The sequence below is a fragment of the Haliaeetus leucocephalus genome, unplaced genomic scaffold (genome assembly GCF_000737465.1).
Source record: "Haliaeetus leucocephalus isolate CR32 unplaced genomic scaffold, Haliaeetus_leucocephalus-4.0 Scaffold92, whole genome shotgun sequence".
NCBI lineage: Eukaryota > Metazoa > Chordata > Aves > Accipitriformes > Accipitridae > Haliaeetus > Haliaeetus leucocephalus.
The window spans coordinates 13,241,051-13,268,523 of NW_010972528.1; the positions used below are offsets into that span (position 1 = coordinate 13,241,051).

General features: G+C 36.1%; 1 protein-coding gene across 1 annotated transcript in view; it reads left to right on the plus strand.

The window, feature by feature from the left end:
- Nucleotides 1-22,178, plus strand: part of DYNC1LI2 (dynein, cytoplasmic 1, light intermediate chain 2) — a 28,026-nt gene extending 5,848 nt beyond the window's left edge. The window contains exons 4-13 of the mRNA XM_010585246.1: nucleotides 1,657-1,887; nucleotides 8,356-8,522; nucleotides 8,864-8,957; nucleotides 9,525-9,660; nucleotides 10,000-10,111; nucleotides 11,188-11,247; nucleotides 11,992-12,033; nucleotides 12,485-12,602; nucleotides 13,653-13,769; nucleotides 19,167-22,178. Coding sequence (XP_010583548.1) covers nucleotides 1,657-1,887; nucleotides 8,356-8,522; nucleotides 8,864-8,957; nucleotides 9,525-9,660; nucleotides 10,000-10,111; nucleotides 11,188-11,247; nucleotides 11,992-12,033; nucleotides 12,485-12,602; nucleotides 13,653-13,769; nucleotides 19,167-19,273 — 1,184 coding nt within the window. The 3' untranslated portion in view covers nucleotides 19,274-22,178. The remainder of the gene's footprint in view (nucleotides 1-1,656; nucleotides 1,888-8,355; nucleotides 8,523-8,863; nucleotides 8,958-9,524; nucleotides 9,661-9,999; nucleotides 10,112-11,187; nucleotides 11,248-11,991; nucleotides 12,034-12,484; nucleotides 12,603-13,652; nucleotides 13,770-19,166) is intronic.
- Nucleotides 22,179-27,473: the final 5,295 nt, after the last annotated feature.

Genomic DNA, 27,473 nt, shown 5'->3' on the forward strand with positions numbered 1-27,473 from the left:
CTGGTGTTGGGGGGGTGGGGGGAAAGGGGGAAAACAATTGATGAATATGCAAAGCTGCATTTCTTAGGTACACAACAATTATCATAACTGTTTACTGCAAAGGGTAGTTCTGAGATGCACAGTTGGAAGTAAGATCTTTAAGATAAAAGCATAACTGTTGGCCTATTTGTGTGAAGACTGATGTTTGAATGTCTTATGACAGCCTAACAGTACTTAAGTAGGAGCATAACAAATCCTAAATGAAGACTGCCCACGTATAGCATCTTGATGTAATCTGACTGTAACTTGGCTGTTCAGTAATTTTATCCAAGACCTGATTAGAGCGGTAGTATGTATATCTCTGTACTCTTTTCTCCTTCCAACTTCCTTAGTCAAGTTTCTGCCTTTTTCTAGAGCTGGTGTTTTTGATCCTTCTGGGTTCTTTCCTAGAGTAAAGTTATGATAACCACAGCAACTGGATTTATTTTGTGAGGTTAAAAGATTTGGAGTGCAGGGCAGGGAAAAATACAGTGAGACAGAGTAATTATGAAGCTCAGTAGCTGTTTTGAAAATCTGGGCTCCGCAGTGATTGTTTTGCTGATTCATGTATTTCAGAATTCACATATCTTGTATGGAATACTCGTGGAGACCCACTGTTCCCTCTGGACAGCTGTAGTAGTAGAATAGGGAATATTTTGGAAGAGGTACTGGGAAGAGTCTAGAAGATAGAAACAAATGGAGTTGTTCCTTTTCAGGAAGAAGTTTCTGAGGATAATGTAATATTTTTTTTTTTTTTAATTTGGACAGAATTGTTTGTTCAGAGTACCTGATACATGATTCCTGAATGATGCTTCATTTTCAGTTTCTTCTATTCTTGCCAAAGTTCATGTTTGGGCTAAAACTCCTCATGCCAGCTGTCTGTCCCAGCTGATTCCCCCTCCCCTTGCATTTCAACAAAAAAATGTCCAGTCAGTATCAAAACATTGGGAGGGGGTGGGAAACACAAAAACTAAAATTCCAAATTGTTTGTCCAGTACTCATTCTGTAAGGAGCCTACAAGTAGGAGCCAATGTTAAGTCAGTGTGAATTAAGAGCAGGTAGCACAACTTTAAAGTTTGGTAGGTTGTAAGTTTATTCTGTGTTTGCTCCTCCTACCTCTGTGCTAGAAACATAAGCTGCTTATTGCTTTTATCTTGTTTGCAGCTTATTTCTGTTGTGAGATGTCTTTAGTATGTTAAGCCAGCTTATGTGTTTGAGGGACACCTGAGGCTTCACTGCTGGACTGAGCTATAACCACCCCCTTTTGAACTTGGAGTTACATATGTGTCACATGTATTCTGGTTTTACTTGGAATACACATATTTCAAATTCAGGAATGTTGTGCAGTATCTAAAAACTGTTGCATCAGCTGCCCATGGTAAAAGCCAAAGAACAGAATTATTTTTTTTTTTAAATGAAAAAATTCTGAATGAACTAAAAAATCCTGTTAAATGAAAACATCTAGCAAATAATGTAGGCATTTACACATGTACCTGTCTTAAAAATAAACAGGCAAGATCTGCTGGTAGCTGGGCTTTGGTCTTCCATCTAACACTAATGTACTCATCTGTTTACTTGTAGTCTAGCAAAGCAAAAAGTTGGCATCTCTTGATTTACAACTGTACCTTTTCCTTTCAGATCATACTCGCTGTAACGTTTGGATTCTGGATGGAGACTTATACCATAAAGGGCTATTGAAGTTTGCAGTTTCTGCAGAATCCCTGCAAGACACCATTGTAGTCTTTGTTGCAGATATGTCTAGACCTTGGACTGTTATGGAATCTTTACAGAAATGGGCCAGTGTCTTGCAAGAACATATTGATAAGATGAAAATTCCTCCAGAAGAGATGAGAGACATGGAACAGAAGTGTAAGTCTTTGTGCATCCGTACATTCTTGTCTGTTTTTTCCTTTCTTTTTCCTTTTTCTTTAACTAGCTCTTGCAGCTTTCTTTTGTAATGATAAATCTCTTCAGATTAGTGTTTTGAGAATGGGTTGAATAAGAATTACTTTGAAGTTATGATTACAACTCTCATTCAAATAGACTCTATTAGGCTTTAAAATGACTCTTCCAGTTTTGCTGTGCTAACAAAACATCAGGTGAATTAATGGTCTAATTCCCTTGCAGTAATGAGATTTTGACAATTTGATTTCTAAAAAAAGGCCAATTTAAAAAAAAAAACCTCCATACAGAATCACATTTTTAAAAATAGGACAAAATTCAGTAGCGAAGTGAGCTGTCTGCTTTCCTGTGGTATCTAAGCCAGGTCCCATTCCCATACCATGTTTGTCTTCCAGTAGGTCTCTTTGCCCTTGTTTTTCACAACGTTCAGACTGTGATCCTGGTACATCTAATTGTCTCTCATTACAGCCATTTGTACCCTGTGACTTTAGGAATGTTGTATAAATTAACTTTATTTTCTGGCATATCTGTGGCAGGAAAGAATCTGGCACTGGCAAACAGTCATTGCTGCAGTATTGTTTCCTGCAGCTTCTTTTCTTTCCTAAAATAGTTGTGAATGTTTCTGGAGAGTTTTTTCTGTTTTCGTATTGAATTACTCCAAAATAAATTTCTTCAGTGGAAAAGACCTTAGCAACATGGATTCCATTTCAGCTGAAGTATAGATTCACACTGATCCTTGCTGGTTGCTGCTTTTGTTCAGGGCTGGTGGCTAGCTCTACTGTAGTGTTTAAGCCTTGCAAATACTGTCTAGTAGTTTCCTTAGATTACACTGCTCCCTAAAGCGAACCTGTTTGGCCTGTGAGCATTCAGATGTATTTTGATAGCTGATATCCTTTCTGAATGTTAAATACTACTTTCCCAAAAGGCTAGTGCCTACAGCATACTAGCTAGAGTTTAAGCTTAGTGATTGAAACCACCTGGGTTTGATCACCAGGTTATTTAAAAAAAAAAAGGTAAAAATCTTTGAATTTTCAAGGGAAAAAGCTTTTTTTTTTTTCTTTAATCTGTGAGAGATTTTTGGGGAATGGGAGATGGAAAGGCAGTTCTAGTCTCAGAATACAGCAGCTAACCCGATTTGCACTTTTCTGAGACGCACCAAATCTTAACGGCAATCCAAATAAATGTGGAGTTTGTGCACTTAAATTTTACTTTTGAAGAGAAATGTTTTCAGCCTTCTCTAAGAGTGTACTGTGTGGAGCCAGTTACAGCTATGGCAAAGCTTTAGCAACGTGTTTAGGGAACTTAGAAGACATTTGAGTAGTATTGTCTTAGAGATTTCTAAATTAAAGTATTGTAGAAATTCCTAGTTTGTCTTGCGCTTTAATAGAATCGAGGGAAGAGGAGAACTTGAGAGCTGTTTAATTCACATGCTTGCAGGACTCTGCTGCCATCCTATGGCTGAGCGGTGAACTTCGGTCCAATATCAGCATGCAGGTGAAACAGAGGCCTTAATGTTTCTACTCTGAAACTTCCATCTCACTCCTTTTCTCAGTCACTGTGTAGTACACTTGTGTCATCTCAAATACTTGTCTTCTGAGTTCTTGCAGGCTGTCCCTAAGGCCAGATGCATGCTCAAAACTTTGGCCACCATATCTTGTAATTCTCTTAACAGCAAATTGTGCTAAAAGAAATTCCTGTTGTAACTGTGGCTATATTAGCGTAACTGCTTAGACAATTCAGAGCGCACATGCCTGAAGAACGCCTTGTGACTACAGTCCATCAATAAAGCTACACCAGCAAAGTTTTCCGTACTAAAATCCTGCTGCATATGCTTCTTGAGATAAGCTGACACTTAGAAAATGGAGAATCACTGTGTTGCAATAGCCTGCATATGTAAGAACTGCAATAATAAAGTGCACATGTGAAGCAGGCAGTCAAAACCTAAAAACAGGGTGCAGAGTGAAGAGATGTCCTAAACTAATTCCAGTAAAGCCCCACTGCAGCATAATGCTACATGGATGTGTATGTTTCTTGACTTCACCTTAAAGAACCATTTCCCCTTACGCTTGCTTCTAGATATAAGCTGGGGCCTGTGGACCAAGCTGAATGTCCACAGTGCTTTCCCTAGCTATTGCACTCAGTACCAGTAACCAGCAGTTCTTGTTGACCATGGGGAAACATTTTCTAGTATTACCCCATTAGCATCCACTTTAAGTGCTGCTAGGTTGGTCTTTCTCCATTACCAAGATCTTATTACCAGTTTCCAGAAATCCTTTTGTTGGCTCACCATTCTCAATGGAATTGAACTTTGGACTGCTTGTCTTTTGCTTTCAAGGTTTTCACAGCCTTTCTCCACCCAGCCTTTTTGTCTTGTGTTTGCAATTTGAGATACTGACTCTTGGCTTTACTGGGTGGATGACGCTTGGCTCCATCTGGTATATGAGAAGCTTTCCTTTTGTGTTCAAGAGCTTCCAGAGTGGGAGGCAGGACACACACATATGGAAGCAACAGGCTGCCTTGAAAGAAATTGAATTATTCAGAGTATACCAAGAGCATTGTTTGTTTGCATTCACTCCTGTCACTGAGCTGCTCTGGTAGTTCCTTGCTAAAAGCTTGGCTAGTGCGGATTCAGATAAATTATGTCAGTTCAAATGTTCTAATTTAATTCAGGCTCGATTATGATAAATCATTGTTTAAATAACACATTTGAATAATTATTTCAGGGAAGATCTAAAATTTGCCTCCCTGTTTATGACAGCAAAGCAGAGAAGAGGACTGTCAAGAATCAAGAAATGCAGAAAGGAAGTATACTGGTAAAATGGCTATTATATTAATGTCCTCTGGAGCATTTGAAGCTAAAGACTTTTGAAACAAAATTACTTAATTTTCAGAAAAATACGTTGTGTCCCATTCAAGCTGAATTAGTTTCAGGTTCTCTGCCTTTTTTTTTTTTTTGGTGGTCTGACACATAGCTGAAAGAATTCTTATACTAAAAGATAAAAGAAACTTACTTTGCCCAGATATCTTTTGTCTAGGAATTCTTTTTGCAAGACTAAAATTTATGATCAGTAAAGATAGTGCACAAAAAAGCTAAAAGCTGCATGAATTGTGAAACTTAACAGAGTGTAGATATGGAACGATTGTCTCAGAAAAATTGTCTGTGTTTTTCTTGTTCTGCTGTTCATTGCTTTTGTGATCTATCTAGTTAAGTAAGTTGTAGTGTTTGTCTGCCATTTCTGTATTGCAGTTAAACAGTACTCCAAGACTGAGGATTTTATTGTTACTAGAACAATCAAACCTAAGAATAATTGTGGATTGCTTTCTTGGTGGTACATAAGTCAGTTGCTCCTGTGACATGAATGATACATTTGTTCTTGTTATAGTTAGCTTTCAGTAGCTTGTGGGCCTTACTGATAGGTAGCAGAATATTAGATTTGTCAGATGAACAGTTGTTTTTCTGGCTTCCTATTTTATGTGCATCTTTTTATCTGTATTTCCTATTCAAAAAATATCTAAACCAAAGTAATTTCCCCTACTTCTTAATAAAGAAAACAGTTATTTCCAATATCATATAGAGTGTGATTCCTGAATATGAATTATGTGGAGGAGAAAATATTCATAGCTCACTAGAAAAATAGAAAAAAGAAAACATTTATACAAGCTGTTGGGCGCATGATGAACTTTATGTCCGTTAAAAGTTTGAGAGTGGAGATCAAGTGAGAAATAGATATGGGAGGTAAGGAAAAAGTATTAGATTGCTGTGTGACAAAGAAACGCTTTAACTGAAGTGAGCTTTACTAGCTGCTTAGATTGCAGTTTGTTTATAAGAGGTAGCCTGACAGCACTTGTGATACAGGTTTACTTGGATTTAACGAGACTAAATTTTGAATAGGAATGGGGGTTGAATGAGGGTCTCTAAGAAGTGTTTAAGAGCCTGTTGCTAACAGGCACTTAAACCAAGTCAGAAACAAGTGTGTCTGCATTCAAGGTACAGTAGTTAGAGGTTCTTAGTATAGCTTTTACCTTCTTTTAACTCTAAGAGTTACTTGTTGAGCAGATGCCCTTGTTAACTAAAGCACCATGTTTTCTATAGCATTTCTCAGTCTCTAGTCAGGGATTAATGCTAGACCATATGCATTATTAACAATCCACAACAAGAGCTCATCTCCACAGTGAAGTTTTTTTCTCCTTCCATGCATGGATCAGCCAGAGTGAGATATGGCCTTGTTGATTGCTGGGCTGTGATGCATGGTGTTTGCTACTGCTTACTCTTGCGGAGAGGGAAGAGTTGGGAATCTCAGCTCCCTAGATTATGGTCGTCATTCCCATTCAGCAGAAATTAATGAGGATGTGCCATCAGATTTCTGAAGTTTCAATGTTGCATTTGCTATTATTTGTATAGTAAAATTCTTGGGGTATCTTGAATAATGGTTTGTATCATGTTGTCAAGAGTCTTCTGTTTTCAAGAGAGGCTTTTCTTTCCCAAATTTGAGGGGTTTTATACTAATACATACCTCGGTAAAGAAAAGATGTTTCTGCTTTGATACGAACAAAACCTAGGAAACTAATATTGTCTGATTATAATGCTGTAGTAAATTGAGAGCAGTACTGTCAAATATTCTTTTACATCTGGTTAAGTCAGAGAGGCTTATCTGAATGATTGTAGTGGATGTAAATGGTATTGTCTTACCTGCTGTAATAAAACTGTCTTCAGTAGGGTTTTTCCTATCCTGAGCTAGGAGGAGTCTGAGTAATGAAATAAGTACTTTTTTTAAACCCTTCTCTAGTTAAATGCTCTGGAATTAATTTGCTTTCTATGAGATAGTCAGTAAACATATTTAATGTGCAGAATGTATAATGGAATTTTGATTGCCAGTTGCTGAACAGGAAACAGTACTAGAGGAAAGCATCTCTTTGAAAGCATTGTTGTTTCCTCTCCTCCAGAAGGCACTGTGTCCCCAAGTTGAAAAGCAACTGCGTTCAGATTTTTTTTTTTTATTTCCTTGGACTTTGGGATATATTGAATTGGTGATTAATGTGGGGGTTTTTTTTAGATTTTCTCTGGACTAGAGCTCTCTTGTTTTCTGCAGTAATCACACCATTTTATATTTCAAATAAAAATTGTAGCTTGTGCAGCTTGAACAGATGTATTTTTCTGATTTGTTCTTCCTTCCACATGCCCATTCTATTGCAGGAATGGTCCTTATTTTGAAAAGGTACAGTGACTTCATTTTGCAAGATTTGTATTACAAACTTTTCTGAGGTTTTACCACTTCCTAAACCTCAGAAGTATCAGATGGCCTGCAGTACAGTAGCAGTTCCTTCCCTGTCACATGGATGGATGTACTGAACAACACTCTCTTTGTGACTGTGCTGGAGATTGGGAGCTTTTTCAAATTTTCCTTATTGTACATACAGTCAGCCTGCTCCCACCATTTCTAAAATAAAGATACCTTCGTGGGAGCAAATCATGGAGCTTTTGCTTGCCTCTTTCCTGAGGGCTCCTCGTGGCTGAGCAAGGAGGCTTCAGGTGGGATTGTCATGTCAGGGAGAACCCTGGGCCTTCGGGAAGTGCTGTGTCTGGGAGCAGACACATCCAGTAGGCAGATTTATCTGGTCTGTGGCTTTCATCCTGAAGACAGACATGAAAGCTGTAAGTTACAGCCCAGTTTTAATAAAGCATGCGTGGGATCACAGTGCGCTTCCAAAATGGTGTTAAAACCATTTTTTAGGCACTTCAGTATTTGATAGTATTCAATATTGTTGGAACACTCATCACTGCCATAAAATTAACACATTGAAAACACAGAAAGCCTCTAGTTTACTCTGGACTCCATTGTCGTTTTCCAAAATATGTAACTTGAGTCTCTTCAGATAACTTTTGGAAGTACTTGACTCTGTATTTATGCAGTGTATTTTTTATATTTTGGGCACGGGACTTCTGCAACAGAAATGTAGAGTAATACAAACTTAAATTGAGTAATAGTTTATAAGAAAGAGCGGCTGTTTCAGCTTGGTGTTTTCTGTGTCCATTTACATTTTCACCATGCTTTCTTCCAAAACGAGGTACCAATTGCATTGAGTACAGGCTATGTTACTAAACTACATTTATGTTTTCTGTGTCAACTCCCCTGTAATGAAATGCATTGAGATGAGAAATGTGCATTTGTGCATACTATAGCCCTTGCAGCTAGTTTTGAGTATTTGTAATGGCTCCAAATTGCACTTAATTTAGCTTGCTGTAGGTTCTGGTGGAGGAGAATTGTTGTGTTTGAAGTGCCAATAAGGCTTAAGCTTGCATTCTGATCTCATGTAGTGCCTCACTATAAAAGGAAAAAAAAAAGTTGAGATTTCTAGTTAGTCGTAGATTAATTTTGGTTTAAAAAGAAGAACTAGTTCCTTTGTTGTACCTTAAGAAGATCTCTCTCTTAATAGTTATAAAGGAGTTTCAAGAGTATGTAGAACCTGAAGAAGGCTACCAAGGATCACCGCAGAGAAGAGGCCCTTCTTGTGGCCAAGAGGATGAACATGTTTCTTTGCCACTTGGAGAAAATGTGCTGACTCACAACCTTGGTATTCCTGTGCTGGTAGTTTGTACAAAAGTGAGTTTTTAGTTCTGTTTGCTACTATGGAAAAGTTTAATTACTTTTCTTTTAGAACGCATGCTTTATACAGACATGCAGAATGAATTCTGGATTAATGGTAAAGGGATTTATTTTAAAAGTAAGCTTCTGCCATCAGTGTCAATTTTTAATTTTGCAGAAGGGTAATAACCTTATCAATTATATGTTAATTACTTTATCTTTTGATTTATTGGTGGCATTTTAAAACCAAAGGCTCAAAGTAAATGTGATGTATGTGTAATATTAAGGAAGATGTTTTAAGATGTGCTGGGATTAAATAAGTGGGTTTTTCTGGTTTTGTTATTCTCCCTTTCTTCCAGTGCGATGCAGTGAGTGTACTAGAGAAGGAGCATGATTACAGAGAAGAACACTTCGACTTCATTCAGTCACACATTCGTAGATTCTGCTTACAGTGTATCCTTTTCTGTGCTGAAGAGATTTGCTGTAATCTGGAAGCAAGAAAACAGGTTTTAATGTTGAATTGCACATAATATTAATCCCAGAAATTGCACTTGAAGATTGCTTGGTATTTAGTTATTTACTATGTAGCATTTGTTGTTTTGAAAATGTTGAGAGATATGTAACACTTTCCATAGTTTTTAAACTGTGCATGGGATTTTGAGCTTTTGCTCCTTTACAAAGGATTTGTCTTGCATTTTGTGAGGTGTTTTTTCTTTGTTTTCCTCGCAGAACTTGCAATTTCCATGTAAACCTCAGTTCTCAGCTGTCTCTTAAAGTCTTGACTTTTTCAGAGTTAAGTGCCTGGGAGGGTAGGTAACTTCTGTGTATGTCAAAGAAAAGTATCATGAATCTTCTGTTACACCCCCTTCCTCTCCCTCAGTATTAAATGGCTATAGTTTTGCCTTGAACTACTTCTCAAAATTAGGTCTAGTAGATACATGTCCATTAGCTCCTGTTTTGAAATTCTTACTATAATTTAAAAACTGTATCTTACGTAATTTTCCTTAAATAAATAATCAGATGGGGCTGCCTTGATTTATACATCAGTTAAGGAGGAAAAGAACCTTGATCTGTTGTATAAGTACATTGTACATAAAACATACGGTTTTCAGTTTACCACACCTGCCTTAGTGGTAGAAAAGGATGCAGTTTTTATGTAAGTCAATTGAATAAGCAGCATGGTTTGAGATTGTTTTCTATTAAGCACTACACTTCATATAACATATATATAAAAATAACTTGAATGGTTTGTGTCGTTCAAAAGCTTAGTATGTGAGTCTTCTGAAATCCTGAATTAAAAAACCAACTTAGTGCATATTATGTGGGTTACTTCACTCAGAGTATACCATTCCAGTTTTTTAGTATCTTTGAAATTTAGCTGGGGATTAGGACTGACATATAATAAAATTGCCTTATTCAGGTAGAGGGTAGTAAATAAATGGTCCCTGTAGAAATGCTTTTTGTGACTGAAAAGGCAAAGCTTTCCTTTTTATAGACCTGCTGGTTGGGACAATGAAAAGAAAATTGCCATTTTACATGAAAACTTCACAACAGTGAAACCAGAAGATGCATATGAGGACTTCATTGTAAAACCTCCTGTAAGAAAGGTAAAAAGGGGTAAACTCTTCCTTGCCTCCTGACAAATATGTGCAGTTTGCTCGAATGGCTCCTAATAACTATTAATATTGAAGAACTCCAAATCTAAATGTAGGGGGTTTTTTTGTATCCAAATGTGTGAAACATCATGCTTTCATTTTCCGTTTTTTTTAAATAGTGCAAGCAAACACAGAAGTCATTCACTTCAGTGAATGAAAGGCAGTCAAAAAATAACCATTTCACATGAACCTTTTTGTATGTGTGGGGCAAACCCACTTTTTAAATGGAGAATACTGTTGTAGGACTTCAACAGTTTACATATATACACACATGGCATTGAGGTTACCATGTAAAGGCAAATCTTGTAAAACAAGACAGTATATCACTATTGCATTATCATATTATTAATGACAGATTTTTTCATGTAAGGCAAGAGCAGTAAATAATCCATATAAATTCTGTGTATTGCTAATTTTGTGAATATAGGCACACAGGAATAGGATATGTGTAAAATGTATAACATGGATAATTGCAGATGAAATTGTATTCTGGTCTGTATTGGAAAGCTGCTTCTACAACTTTCATACATGCTTAACGTTTCTAGCTCAAGCCACAGTATCTGGAAAAGGGAAGAGATGTTTGAAGCTTTCATGTAAAGGAAAGGTTTAATCCTGTTGTGTGTAACTCATGGCACCTACAAGAAATAATCATTGCCTAATAGCAGTGTTACAACTGATAATGTTTTTGGGGGTGGGGTTTTACGGAGTAAGGTAACCTCAGGTCTTTGAAGACATGCTGTGAGGTTAATATCTAAACTTAAAAAGATGAATGTGGTTACTTACCAAATACTCATCTTTCTAGGAGAATACCCACAGGCTAGCATCAATGCTAGTCTACTCCATTCACTTACAATATTTTTTTTTAATGACAACTTCTTTAATGTTACTAATCTCAAATGTGAAAGAATTTTTTTTAAAAAAAGAGGTAAAGATGTACCTCTTTTTCTTCCCTTTTGATTGCCAAAACATAGAAACAGTTACAGTAATTTCAGTTTTTACTTGTAATAACAAAATATTTTGTTCAACAGTTAGTCCATGATAAAGAGCTGGCAGCAGAAGATGAACAAGTATTTCTTATGAAGCAGCAGGTAAGAATGGAAGAATGAAAATATGTCCTTACTAAATAAGATTTCACTTCAAGCTCTCTGTTGTCAATACCTTCAGTTTTTCATTCCTCATTTAAATCACTACATAGCCACTTTTCAGCTTTGCAAATTCAGATATAATTGTGAATTAAGACTTTCCTTTATTTTAACAAGTACAAGTAGAAAATATGGCCACTTATTGTGGCAAGTTGAAAGGAAAATATGCTGAGAACAGAAATAATTTACATCTCAAAGGAGAAGAACATGAAGATAATTTGACATTTCACAACATAGATGTATTGATCTGTAAAATATAGGTACTTGTAAAACATAACATCTTAGTGTTGCAGTTTCCTTACTGCCACAGGCTTGAAAGACTTTAAGGTCTCAAATTTGGTTATGGTGTATCTTGTTACTTTCTTTACTACCTTATTGTTTGAAAAATCTAATAATACTTTCCTGTATAGTTGATTATAAATATCATAGAGGTTACAGACTTTGGTGTCTATGGGTCTGGTTTGTAGTTCTGCAACAGCTGTGTAAGGCAAAGGACTGAAGTTTATTTACTCATTTTAACTCTGTCCTCTAGTGGTAAAGTCTGGAAGTATAGTAATATCAGAGAGGAAGCCTGTAAATACTAGAAAAAAAACCAACAAATAAATTACTGGTTAGTCAGCTTCGCTGTGTTTGATTCCTTTATATATTTTCTGAAATATATTTAATATTCTTAATATGTTGTTTTTGCAGTCATTCCTTGCCAAACAGCCAGCAACGCCTACAAGAGCATCAGTAAGTAGATTGAAGAGAAGAGTAGGAGGTGTTTTGCTTCCTTCTAGGGAAGAGGGAATGATTCTAACCTGTAGAAGTTCATTTTGTAAATGTAAATGTAAAATACATAATCTCCCCAAACTGCAGAAAGTAAATGGAAAAAAAAAAAAGGGCAATATTTTAAAATGTTGCTTATAAATGACTTCATTCTAATTCACTGTGGAAACATAGAAATATCTGATGATTACTGAACTGTAAATTTCCTACAGTGATTCATCCTTTCTTTTAGTGGAGGCACATGCCCATAATAACTGGTGGTGTTCTGTTTGTTTGGATTTTTTTCCCAGTGTGCATACACTACAGTGCTAATATAAAGGTTTAAAAAGTAATTTGTATTTAATGTTACATTTGCTTTATATCACTAATCCATTTAAGTTCTTCTCTGATTTGTGTGATTTGGACTTTTTTTAAGGAATCTCCTGCAAGAGGCCCTGCAGGATCCCCAAGAACTCAAGGCAGAGCTGGTCCCGCCAATGTACCCAGTGCCTCACCAATAACATCAGTTAAGAAACCAGATCCAAATATTAAAAGTATGAATAAACATTGTACTGTTTTTATCATGTGTTATTTCCCTTAAAAAAAGAAATTCCTCTTCTGTACAAAGGTTTTGGAATTTATTCACTAGTGGAATCATTAGTTTAATAACAGAAATGAATTTATGACATAGCTTCAGATTTTATATTATTTTTTCTTTTTTTTTCTTTTTTTTTTTTTTTTTTTTTTTTTTTTTTTTTTTTTTTTTTTTTGTCATTCATATGACTTGAAGTAGAGGTCTGTTATTGCCAAGCAGTCAGACAGAGTTCAAATACATTATTTCCTTAAGTTGCCTAAATACATTTATTATGCATCAGTTGGATTATTAGAGTGGGGACTGCTTTAAACTACATGCGGTTTTATACTTCATATCGCTTATTCTGGAATCCACAATGAAACCTGTTCTACTAAATCCTCTCTAGAATGTAATTTTCTATAGTACATGAAGTAACTTGGAAATTACACCCTTTCCCCTCCCTCAGGCCTAAGATGGAGCTCCATGTTGTTCAGTGGTTTCTTTCTTCTCTGTGCATTAAGAAAGTTGGTAGGGCCAATATTGTTTTTAATTATGCACTGTGGTGCCATATCTCAGTTACAGTGGATAAAATACTCATGCAGTTCTGGATCATGTCTCATTGCTGTATATCCAAGTTCTGATTTATGAAAAGCAGTGTGGCATGAAAGACTGCACTAAAACATCTATGCAGTTTGTTAATGGACTTATAAATCATTGAATTGCACATGCATACTTAATACTTTGTTTCTTGGCTTCTACATTTAGAAAAAGGAAAAGCATACAAATATTTAGATAAAATTTTGTGAACCCCTCCCCATTCCAGAAGAGCAGTAATGTGCTTTTAGTCGTATCTAACTTTGCCAAAGAATGCAAAGGACTAGTGTCTTAAAATTGAGCAAGGAGAGACTCTCTCATATTTGAGGTTTATTTCCTTGATTGGTAAGAGAGTTATGTGTGTAAAAAATAAGTTCTATCATTTGCCAGCAATAACTATTCTGTGATATGTATATATTTGTTTTGTTTTTTTTAGATAATGCTGCAAGTGAAGGTGTCTTGGCTAGTTTCTTTAACAGTCTCTTGAGCAAAAAGACTGGCTCTCCTGGGAGTCCTGGTGCTGGAGGAGTGCAAAGTACAGCCAAGAAATCAGGTACTGGACTTGTTATTGCAGGCTGTTTTGCATATTTTTAATATTTCATTTGGCCCACATTGGTCTAACTGCGTTTATCTTTTAAACTGGTCAATAAAGTGACAGACCTTGACAGATGACAGTGCCAAAATGTGTAGTCTTTAAAAAAGAACTAAACTACTGCAACTTCACAACTCCAGGGCTTCTGTTAAGCCTGTTATAACTTGATTCTTTGAGTGAAGTTATACTGCTGGGATGTAAATAAGATTTGAGTCTTGATCATATTCAGAAAGCGTTGATTTCTTTTTTTTGCTTTAGAATTCCTTCCTTTCTTGACAATTAACTGTTGCTTGAAGGAAATGCATTTTATTGGTTTGGACTGTAGTTCCCAGTCAAACTATTGAAATCTCTCCAGAGTTCAAGTTTAAATGAATTACTTCTTATGACAGCTTGAAGTTATTCTATCAGTAATTAGTTAGTATTTTATTGTGATCCAATGCAACTGATAACACTGATCAAGTGGATTCATTCTGTGTATGCGCCTGTGACTGCGTTATATGAGATATTTGCTAATAAGTAATTGCACCAGTTTAGGTGAAAATAAAAGAAACCTGTCAGAATACTTGGTACCTATACAAAACTCAGTGTTGTAAAATGCATGGTTGTTCCAGCTGATATTAGAAATTTACTGCTTCAATTATTTAACTGTTTCTTTTTGGTACTGGTGTTCCTATCACACTTGCATTCAGGAGCTTTCCTTCCAGAATTATTTCACTACTAAATTATTGATAGATTGTTCTACTTCTGATCCCAGACTTGTTTTGAAACCATGTAAAATTTAATGGTGATGCCAAACCCACGGTTTCTGATGCTTGGAGGAGAGTGTAAAGCCCAGACGTTCTGAACTGGAAATGAAAAATACTTGATGCCAGCCACAGTGCTGATATTGCCAGTAAGAGAACCAGAGCAGTTGTTGGAGTGTGGGTATTTGAACTGAAACTGTTCCTGAAGGGGGAAGTAAAGATTTTTTTTTTTTAATTGGAAAGGGTTTTATATGACATTACATGCTCTGAAAGCTCAAAAATGGCTAGAATTTCACTTATGGCAAGTCAGTATTTTATTGGGTGTGGGGTTTTTTTGTTTGTTTTGTTTTAGCATGATGAATTCTGAAATTTATTAACTTCATTTATTATGAAGATAACAATAAAATAATTATTTGTATTATTTATTACTTACATAATATTGTTGTATCTACATTATAAAAATATTTAATTAATTCTTTCTCAATCCAGAACGCCTTCTTCAGTTAAATGCTGAAAGGTGTCCCCTGCTTCAAGTGCAGCCTTGTGCTATTATTGACCACAATGCCAAATTAACTTTTTATAGAAATAGGACTAGATATAATTTTTAGGAGGTATTTAATTCATGGTCTTTATCTAAAGCAGAATCAGTTAGGGAGTACCTGGGCAGTGATTAAAAACCAAACAAACTCTGAAATACAAGATGTAATGTCATCTCTCCAGGAAGCCTATATCAGTACTTAATTTCTTAGTTATTTTTTCTCTTGCACAGTCAGTATTTCTTAATCCCAGTACTATTTGTCTTGTTTGAGGGGAGACAGGGAGCAGTGTAGTCCCTTCGTCTTTGCAGCGGTCTTTTGCATATTTGAAAGCCACTACCCTTTTGCCCGTGATGTTTGTCTGGACTATAAAAATACACTTCTGTCAGCCTTCCCTCACAGGACGTGTTTTTATGGCTCTGATAACTCTTACTGTTCTCCTTTGGGCTGTCTACACAGATGACCTGTTTCTTTTGGTGCTCAGAAGTGAATGCAGTATGTCAGACAAGGCTTTGTCTGCTCTAAGTAGGGGTTACTTAATCTGTGTTATGTATTGTGCTTCTGTTTAGATGTCTCAGCGTGATGCTAGGTTTTTTTCATCTATATGATATTGATCAGGATTTGTTATAACAATACAGCGAGTTTAATACAATATCTGCCTCCTAGTAGGAGTTTTTCTAGTCTGTATCAAATTACCTTAGTATTTCAAAAGGTTGTACATTTGCTTAATTGTTGTTTTCCATTCCATTATACACCACTTTGGTAATTTAAATAACTTTTTACCTCCAATCCTGTTTTTCAAAATCCTTTGTAGTCCCTTCAAGCATGCTTGCCTACGTATCTGATATCTTCAACAGTTGGACAGGGTAGGTTGCTGAATAAAAATATTGACCAGTACTATGGATAACTAATGGGTAATTTTATGAATTACAATACATTCATTTTTCTGCAATACCAAGATTGTTTTTTTTCTAGTTTATTTATATCAAGGTTATGTGAGATGTGATATCGACCACTTCTCCCTTCTCCACAGGACCTGTTATCCTATCATAGAAAGAAATTTGGTTGGCTTGACACAACTTGTTGGTAACAGATCTGTGTTGATTGTTGTGCTGGTAGGCTGTTTGTAAGCACCTAAAACATAATTGCAATTTCTGGAAAAAATGCTAGAGTAAAAACTAACTAGTCTGTACTGGGCTTTACTCCTTCCTCTTTCAATCTTCTAGAACATCATGTTCCTTTCAGGAGTTTTCAAAGATAACAAATGGCTATGTGTACTTTTTTTTTTTCCCTTATGTCAGCATTAACTTCTAATTTAAATAGATTATTTCTCTCCTGAAACACCTCGAGACAGCAGTCATATATCCTTTCATAACTTTCTTGTTTTGTTAGACTAAATTAGACAAGTTCTCTTCTAGTCTTCTGTTAGAGGTTGAGCTCTGTTCTCCCTACTAGTTTCTTCTTCATTAGTTCCCATCATTGGCTTATCTTTTCTTGAACATGAGTGATTAGAATTGTATGCAGCACTCCAGATATATCTCATTGTAGTGCCTGGTACAGCAGTTCTCTTTCTTTGGTGGAAGTACTTCTCCTGAGTGATCTCAAGATTGCAGTTGGCTTTTATTGGCTGCATCAAGTTGGCAGCTCACGCTCATTCCTTGACTTTTGGAACAGAACAATCGGCTTTCGCTCACAAGAGAATATGCCTGTTCCTTGTCAGCTGATGTGCTCACATCTTATGTTCAACCAATATAACATTAAACTTTCCTGAGAAGGTAAGGGCTCCTAACATTGGTATTTGAAAAGCTCTTGTTGAGTTTATAAGGTAGCTGGTGCTGGTGATAACAGAAGAGATTACTTGATTTTTTGTGGAAGAGTTGAGGAGAATATCTTGGAGAAAGTCTAATTTACAGCAGCATCCTCTGTGCAAGTAAATGTGCTAAAATGGTCTTTGTAGGCATTTTAAATGTCTAATCTAAACTGTTTAAAGAGCCCTGAGTTTTCAGAAGGTTGACACTAAAAATATTTAGCTTTTAAGAAACCATCTGTTTCTCCCACAGCTATGAATATTCTGTGGTTGAAATGTTGAGATTCTGTCACAGGAGGAAGGAGACATTGTGGATCTCAACATATTGGTCAGCCTAATTGATTGATTGGTTTCTGCTATGTTAACTCTTACTTGAGAGAACTCTCTCATCTGGGCAGATGCTGCAATGTCATGTCTACTTTTCATGCTGCGTAATTCCTCACCCATCTTACTTGCCTTTATGTTTCTGGACTGTCTTTCTTCCATGTGTAGACCATGATATTTCAAAGAACTTCAATTGGTGGTTTCTGTGGTAAATTATATTTCTTTGCATGGACTTCTAGACTTAAACAGTTACTTCATTTATGTTCACAAGAAGATTCTTGCAAATTCTAAGATTTGCCTTTCCCTTCTATTCCTGTGCAAGAGATAAGGAACTAGGGTTCTCTGCTCTTACTCTAATCTAGAAAGGAAAATACATATAATTGTATAGAACACATCTAATTGACTAGGGCCATTACTGTCCTTGACAATATTTTTGTAGGGAAAGTGAAAGCAAGTATCAATTTAATTTATAATGGAGGGGAAATTTTTATTTTCTTAAAAACAGCTCCTTGTATTTCTTCTCCTTTGAAAGGTGCTCACCTATGATGGTGGTAAAGGGGAGTATGTAAACCTACATATCTTTGAATAGTTTGGCAATATTTTTCCTATCCAGTGTGAGGGAATTGCAGGAGACAGCTGCTTGGTATTATTTTGAAGGCTTAAGGATCCAGTTCATCTAGCATTAAAAAAAAAGCCACAGTTTTTGTTTAGACCTACTTTTGTTTGAACAAGAATTTTGTGTGGTTTTTATTGTTTTAGAGTTTAGGGTTTTTTAACTCCAAGGTACCATTAGTCTACATGTAAAGTGTCTTGTGTTATAAGCTATATTGCAGTTAATGTACTAATTTTTTAATTTTGTTTAAATACTCACGCTTTGAATAGATGCTATTAAGAGTACTGTGGCTTACGACTAGTGCTTAAACCTAAAACCTTTATAGTAACCTTTTAACTTGGTTATGTCTTTGTACTTTGGAAAAAAACACTTAAATCTCTAACAGTCAAATCTTGCCTTCTTAATGTTTTCAGCATGTACCCTGGAAAAAATCCACCTAATATTTCACACACATTTGAGTTGGAAAACAGATGCTTGTTAAATTCTTTGGCTATGTAAGGAAGCTGTACATGGTTATATAATCTACTTTTTGTCTAAAAATATAGCTTTTTAATCTTAAATGCTTGTATGCTCTAAGCATTAGAATATATTGTTCCAATTTTAGTGATTAATTTGTCTGTGGTTTTATAATTTTCAGAATGAGAGAATTAAACTGATGGTTCAGTTAAAGAATTGTTAAAAAGTTTTGAGTCTAATATAAAAATGTAAGATACGCCTTTCCATGAAATTCTTCAGTGTGTCTGTTTCCAATTGAAGAAGTCCTTTGAAATGACTGCTTTGAGATATTACATGAATATGCAATTCATGTCCCCTTTTTTTAAGGGAAACATTGTCTGCAGACATAAAAGAGTTCTTCCTGCTAGTTGTTTAATATTAAAACACAGCAAGTTTAAGTGTGACCAAACAAATGCGATTTTTGTAGCAGGTGTCCTACATACCTTGGAAAACTTGTGGTTAAAATCTGGGTTTAAATAGAGTCCTTGCTATCAATACTAATAATGGAATTCTGTACAGTTGATTTTTATAGAAAATTCTAAATGTGGTTGTTCTTAAAATGTTAGTTGCTGTAAAATATATCAAATGTTTTTGTGCTTTATGCTGCTGTATAATTCAGCATTTTATCTCTTTAAAGTGAATCAAACCTTAGTATTTATCAGTCCTTACATAGACGTTGCCTTGTATTGTGTCAGGCCCTGTGTTCTTGGGTAGGTGGCAAAATAATGAGAAATTAAAGAAATATTGTCATATAAAAGTGATTTTATGAATACTTGTACGCATTGGTTAAAAAATTTCATTGAAATGAGATTGCTTTAACCTTGTCCTTTTTTATTTTAGGACAAAAAACGGTTTTGACAAATGTTCAAGAGGAATTGGATAGGATGACTCGCAAGCCAGACTCTATGGTAACAACAAACTCTCCTCCAACAGAGAATGAAGCTTGATAGCGCATAAAAAAAATGCATATGTAAATGACCAAATAACTATGTATATTGATCTGATAAGACCAGGAATTTTCTGCTATGGCAGATGCTATCAGTTTTCTTGGGGCAGGGGAAATGAGCTTACTACATCATTGCCTTGTCCCAGCAAAAAGTGCACATTCAGGAAGTTTGCATATAAAATCCCTCTGTATAAGATAACCATTTAGAGTTTATATAGGGCAATTCTTTTGGTTTTGGAGGTAAGCAGGTGCAGCTGCATTTCCTGTTGTGAAGAACACAGAGAAGCAAAATGGAGACTTCGTACTAAAATACTACTACTGACTGCACACAAGGCAAGAAAGAGAAATGAAATCCTCTTTCAGAGTTACTGGAATTGGCTACTTGTATGTTTGCAAATGCATTATATTCTTGGAAAGGTGGTGGTGGTGGTGGTGTAACAGAGCATTAATTAGGTGAAAGAAGCCTAGGTAGGGAATGGAGCCCTAAAAAGGGAAACAGATTTGGGACAGTGAGAAACTAGAATGTTGGATTGACTGGCGAGGAGCAATGTTGTTAAATCCTGTGTTTCACATAGGGTAAATAATCACTGTTTTAAAAAGACTACTTTACATTGGAGAATTCCAGGCCAAACACTAAGCATCATGGGAATTTATTCTTGTTATAAATCTTGTTTTAGTTTTTAAAAAAGTCTAAGAGTGTGGATGCCCTTTCTGGTGTAGCTGACAAAGGGAGAAACTATAAGTTGTTTAGATCCAAGTGCCTGGCACTGTGTGATGTGTCTTTAGAAGGTGCTTGAACTTATTGTGCACTGTAGTACAAACAGTCACTGTTTGGTTTTATTTTAAAATCAGTAGTTTGGCGATTTGTATTTAATTTTAAATCCTGTTTCCTGATAGCTTCTGCCTTTTTTTATGCCAAGAGGCTAGCCTATGAAGAATGGTGGGTGACGTATCATTTTCCCATAATGAAATGTGCTACAGAACACTCTCAGTATTTTTTTTTCTTACTTTTTGTAACTAAAAATTAGCTACCAAGCTAAAATTGATTCCTGCCTTACACCTATGGAGGTTTTTAAAAAAAAAAAACTTTCAAGGCCCTTAGTTCCAACCACATCTGCTGCAGGTGCAGCCAACTCCCAGTTCTTCTGAAGGTAACCTAAAAAGTATGAATGTGTACATGATGAACATACTCAATAACTTGTTTTGTATTTTCTTTAATGTAGCATTTCATTTGGAAAGATGGGTTGTGGTTGTCCCCGTTGCTCTAACGGAGCTCTGTCTATGGTCACATAAAACCATCATTCTGTAAAAACAAAAACTGCTATGGTTATTGAAATGGCACTTTGATTTTATATACGGTATGCTTGTTTTACATGTACACACTACCATAAATTAAAAATACCAAGCATATTCTGTGCTCTTAATGCTGAAGGGAAAAACCACAATTTGAATTATGCAGAGTTTACTTTTTATTGATATGAACTTGTTGTACTAAATCTGATGTCTGGATATAACTTCCCTAATATATATTGTTACTTAAATATACAGAATTAGATTGACCACTAACACAGTACTGGATGTTAACTTCAAATCCTATGTTACATCAAGAGGCTGTTCTTGTACATCTGTCTAAACATTATCTAGAAAGCTAAGAGTATTTACTTGCCTCTTTGACAAACATTAACATGAGTATGTTATTTGTGCCAGTTTTTTTTGTTGAAAATACTATATTTTTCTCTTTTTTTTTACTTTTTTTTTTAATAAACGGTATGACCTGAAGTTATACAGTTGTCTAGATAACAGTTAGACTAAGACTGTAGATGGATGATGGGTAATGTGGATGTACTTCCTGGTGTAATGGTTGCCAGTTGCAAGTTACCACACCAGCAGAAGTAATTACACACTGTCCTCCTGACACTGAGAATTGAGATTGGAGACTAAAACATCAAAAACTCGACAGGAAAATTGAAAAAGTGTGTGATCATAATGGGATATAGCTTGAAAACCTCAGTTTGAAACTGTGGGTTTTTTTGTCATCTAACCTGATAAGCACTTTCTCTAGCAATATGGCTAAAACTTAAAATTGAAGTACTTTCCAGTTCTGTAAAAATGTTATGCTAAAATTGATCAAAACTGATAATGTATAACTTACTAGCTTTGCAGAAAGATGCTTATGACAAAACAGAAACAGATTTCCGGTTTCTACTTGCAAGTGAATGCTCCTAGTTTATTGAAAGAAAGTTGTAAGTAATGTAGCACCCTGTGGTTGCCAAAGTCTGTCCACTTTGGTGAGCTGCGCGGTTGTTCTTCTGGTGTCTTCAAGCATTGGAACCAAAGGCCAAATTGCAAACAGCCTTTACATTTTCAAGTGAAACTTCATTTTATTTGCAGATACACTTGTATGGTAGACTGTTTAAACTATTATATATTTATATGCATTATAGTGACTGCACCTACTGTTCATGTTTAAACTAAGAGAAAAAAAAAGATGACAGCATTCAACTTGAAGCAACTAGAAAAGTTTAAAGATTGGCCCTCCATAAAAATGCTATGGTTATGCTGCTTGATTTTAAGTTTGCACTTTTTTTATTGGCATTTAAAAAACCTGTTTAAACTGAACAGAATTTCGTATTTTATTTAATTTAACTACGTTGAAAGTGACTGCTCTGTACATCATGAACTTAACAATATACGTGCTGTAAATGAAAGTTCACTGTCCTGTATACTAAGTTTATTGGTTTTTTTTTTCCAACTTACAATTAGGACTGCAAATGTATGAAACAAACCTTAGTCCAGTTGTATGGCTTTAACCAGGTGCAGTATGCAGTCATGTGGAATCTTGCTTTCTAGTGCTGGCAAAATGAGGACGTCTTTAATAACTGGCTTCAATAAACACGAATCCAGACTGCTTTATGCTGTGCTTTTTTGTTGTTTTTAAAATCCCCCTTCTAGAGCTGTTTCTATGGGAGCAGAATATTAGTGAGTTCTGTGAACAGGAGAAGTAAGTTGGCTTGTACAGTTGTGTACAACTTAATGACAACTTCCTTCTTGGGAGTTCTTGTACCAGCCTTTGCTAATGCAACTCCTCTCCAGAGTTTAGAGCATGCACCTTGTGTAAGTAAAGCAAAATTGCTATAGCTGTGTTTGTAGAGAGAGGTGTGCTTGTGATAGCTTACACATAAACAGTTACATCAGCAGAACTGGTTTTGATGCAAAGTAATATATTTCATGAGAATGGGGAAACAGTTGTGTATTTTCCCAGGTTAAGATGTATACCTTCTAATACATTTTGTGGAATACTGTATCAAAGCAGAGCACTGGTCCTAAATTTGCAGGATTAAAATCCAGGTTATGAGAAGTTGGAGGAGTAAACTGGTTGAGTCATGCAAATGCCTCTTCTCTGCTGACCGCAAAGCTAAGTTTTGTCCCTTCGGTGGGTGTAACAAGTTCTTCCTAGTAAGCATAGAAAGAGTAGACTGATTTAATTAGGATTCAACTTGTTTACTTCATTGTTACTTTAACTGGATGCCTATATATTCCCCTGCATAGATTGAAGTTCTAGTTGTTAATGTTTCTTGAGTCACCCTGCCTCTGAAATACAGATCAACTAAGCTTTTGGTTTCTAAAATACATAGTTTCTCTAGAAGTTAATCCTTATGAGGCCATGAAACAATTATCATATTAGAATTGCCATCATGCTTTATGTTTTAATGAGGTCATTAATGTAAAGAATTAATTTTAGTCCTTTAAGATGGGATTTAGAAAATATTTTTTGAATATATGAAGAGAATTATCTATTATGTTAATTTGGGAGGAAACTAAATGAAGACTTCATCTTCAGACATGCTGAAGTTGAAAGTGACTTTCTTCAGAAAGACCGTAACAGTGGATTGAAGTGGAAGAATACCCTAGTAACTTATGTTTATTTTGCTGTGGTTCAACTGTAATTTGTTTTTTTTTGAAAGCAAAATATCTCCAAATGAAAAAAAAAAAAAAGAATAATAAGGTTCTGGTGTGGAAAACATCTTGCTGGAGGCTCTAAGCTACTCTTACAAGATCAATCTTTCACTGCCTGTACTCTTCCAGATGGTGGTGTTAACCCCTCTGGCTTTTCAGCCATGCCAGGATTTTGTTAGGGAATGAACTTCTTAGATAAGAACCTTTGCTTGAATGAAGTCATCAGTTTCTGAGTCTTTGTAGTTCAAATACATAGAAGGGAAAGGCTATAGATTATTAGGTTGTTATTGATGACCTAAACCAGACTCTAGTTATCTGGGTCTGTATGTAGACCTGCATGGAATATCTAAATTGAATATTTAGTACCAAAAGCAAAACTTTCCTGTTACTTGGTCTTTTTACAAAATAAATAATATATTTATAGGATAGAGGCAGTTTAATTCCAAAAGCACACTTTTGCTGGAATTCAGTTTCCCCTTCAAGGAAGCATTGACATAAAACTTCCAGCTGTTCTGCTACAGTCTTCATAATAATTAATTACTACTACTCTGATCCACTCAGACTGTAGGGAGAAGATAATGTAAGCACAAATAATTAAGAAAGCCAGCAGTCTGAACTAATGCTTTGGGACACCACATGGTTCTGAGACAAACATCTGAGATTTCTGCAGACAAATGTAACTGTAGTTTATAAACAGACATTCTATGTAATGGGAGTTGCAGAAGTGCAGGTGAGGGCAGAATCTGATCTAGCATGCTTTCTGTTCTCTGGAAAAGTGAAATGAAGTAAGCTCTGACTTGTACGTGTACATCAATGCCTCTTGACATTCAAATGCTTAAAAAAAGCTCAAGGAAGTTAATTTTCTCAAATGAACTGCTTTACAAGTGGTAGTATAAATGTGGTGTTAAAATGCTTCAAAATCATGCACGTCTCCCTAAATCTTAAGTATAGGGCACCTAATTCTGCTTTAAACTGGCTTAAAAAAAAAAAAAAGTAGTACTATTAGCACCTTAGACTTTTTTTTGCCAAATACAGCAATGCATCTAAGAGCATGGTGCTGACACTGTTTAGAGATGACTGATGCAAAAGATTTGACTTGTCAGTGTAAGTTGATATGGACCACTGTTGCCCTCTGAAATAGCTACCTAATCGCTTTGGTTTGCGTTCTGGTATTCATAGTCACAGACTTGGAGTTACTAGAGGGGTTATATTGAAACCACGCTAATAGTTACATGCAAGAGGTCTGTAAGATAATGTTGTAAACAAGGGAAACAATTTTCTCTGTTGCCTTTGTTTGCAGACTTCCTGTGTGGCGGAATCAACATTGCTAGTTGTAACTTTTTATCTGAAGAAAAAGATCCTTGACTCCACTCTCCCTGACAATTAATTATAATTATGTTTTCCTGAACGTTTCTGGAGATTAAATGTTCCAAGTCCAGAAGGTGGCAGACTTGGGATCAATGCCTGTAGGTAATGCTGCTTAATGTGCCATTGCAAGATGCTATAGACATTGCTTGTGATGTTCCCTTAATAATTCTTGTTTGGCAGGTTTTTTTTTTTTTATTTAGGCTAAATATCTTTCAAAGAGTAAATTGCTAAATTTTTCCCAAACAAGAGCAGTTTCCTTCAGTTCTAAGAATTTTGTTAATATGGGTTAAGCTTTTTTCTTTCTATTTTTGAGTTGTCTTAAGACACTCCCGTTCCTTTCTTTCAGAAAAAAAGCTGAAATAGCAATGTCCAGCACTAAAAGAAAACAGTTGTATCTGTGTACAAGCAAGCTGAATTAGGTTGCACAAACTGCCTTCTAAAGTGTTTGATTTTTCAGTATGACTGTTCACTAATGAAACTATTGGTACTTGTTTGTATTTAACAGTGTAGTTTTATGATGCATGTAAAAATGTCATCCTTGTCTCAGAATTGCCAAATGCTTAAAAACAAAAAAAAAATCCTTCAAAATATGCCAGAAAGGTGGCTGCAACTAAAAGGTGCTAGGAGTAGTTTTGCATGAATATTTGCAAGAATGTGCAGTAAAATATGGAAGTTCTTCAGAAAAGGAAACATGCAGTTGTAAATCTCTGGCACTCATCTTACCAGACTGACAGCATTCCAAAAACCAGGGACTTTCCTTTTAGAGAGGGAATGAAATCACAGCACTAGAATTGAGTTAATTGACAGAACAGAGCAAATAAGACCACTGAACAGGTAATGGATGGAGATGGCTACTGAGGCTTGGATGAGATCAACTTTACGTATTGTTCCCTGGACTTACAGTCTGAGGAACTAGAGGACAGAGTACTGTATGACTTGCAGGTGTTGGCCCAAGTGACTGGCTACCATTTTTGTCTTGCCCTGTGTTGCCCATTTCCCTCTGTGAAAGAGCCCAGCCAAGTTTTTGGTCTGCCGCCAGCCTTTTGACTGTCCTGCAAGGCAGTCTGAGCTGGTGGTAAAAGCCCGAGCCAGGTACAGCAAATTCACAACATGGTCACAGTGCAAATAGGAATGGTGGGCACGTGTTGTGGGAGGGTGATATATACCTAGGCAGAGGCCCAGTAATTAAAGTACGTATCTGAACACAGACTTGACATGCATTCTGGTTGCAGAGCAAACTTGAATGTAGCGCTCAAGTTTAAATGACCATATTGATCATGTATGTCTTAAATGGTAGGATAAAGGTGGAGGTGAATGTTACTTGCTGTGATTGGATGATAAAAACATTGATAATAAATCACTAAGTACTATCAAATTCTCTTTTCCAGAGGAATCAAATGATAATCCATGAAGGACTTGGTATACTGACTATGCTTTGGAGATTATTAGAAAGTGAAGATGTTCAAAATTTTCAGATGGTCTGAAAGACTTAAGTTACTGTGCCCATAGGCAGAGAAGGAGAAGTAGGAAAAAATTCCATTTTATTAAAGATCAGTCACTGACTGCACAGAAAATCTCTTAAATCCAAAACAAAGGCAGAAGGCTAGGGGGAGAGCTCTTGGTGCTTCCAGACAAACCCAGAACTGGATTTATCTAGCTTAGGTGTGGAGGTCAGTAAGGAGAGTGCTGTAATCTCACTGTGTGACTCAACTCACAAATACTCAACAGCTGTCAGCTGACAGTATCCTTTGGTAATAACTGTTAGTTCCTGTTGTAATGGGCTGGTTTTGAAACAAGCAAGTGGTATATTAGCCTTTGATATATGTAAGAGATTGGGGTTACTGAATTAATACTGAAATTTGTTTATGTTATAAACCTGAACTGTTACACACAGGTTTATTTTCCTGGGAAAAGCATGCATGCCCCAGAAAGGTACTGGATTGTCAGTAGGCAACTACAATTAGCAACTGTTTAACTAGCTGTATTAGGATGTTTTGACTGATACTTTGCAATGTTGTTTTGCTGGGCTGAGAAATTGCCAGTGAAATTGGCAGGATCTGAAATTATTCAAATTTAGCAAAAGCCTGTCAAAATCCCTCCAAGTCACCTGTTAGCTGAACAGAAGTACGACACAACTATTAAGAGAATGCTGTCATATTTAAAATATTTTTAGTCCGTTTTCCTCTGCTTTTGCATTTGTGCTCTGCCCTATTCTACCCCCTCCTCAAAAATAACTTAAATTATTTGGCCAACTTCAGTAACAAGAAAGATCTCGCAGATAGCTGACTTAATACCAGTTGCATGAAAATTAGTGGCTTGGTGGAGATGATAAATCCAAAGATTTCCTCTGCTTTAGGTAGGGATTGCCAAGTAAGTTTGGCTAGTTCACAGGCGAGACAGGCCAAACAAAAATCAGTCGGTCTGCACACATGGAACCTGGCATAGCACTTGCTTCCTTTTGCTCAAGCAGTAGTTCGAGGACATAAATAGGAGCTAAGCCTGCTGTGTGTGAAAAGGGACCCTCGGGAGGGTGCTGGGTCATTGGGCTCAGCGGGAGGGGTGAGGTGGGGAAGGTAGGAAGAGAAGACATAAGTCTGCAAGGAATCAGGATTTATTAGTTCCACTGTGTATGGCTTTGTAGAGTTGGGGCCATGTGCCTGCCTTGAGTTTATAGCCAGTGATGGAAGACTTGAAATGATTTTTCCTGTTTAAAAAAAGAAAGAAAAAAAACCCAACCCAAAACTTTCCCTTGCATGTAGAAGACCCATGTAACTAAAGAAATACTATGCAAGGGAATGAGCCAAATTAGCTGAATATAAAGTTTTGTCATATGGAGGAATTAAGTGCTGTTGAAAAAAAGGAATATTCTTTGAATT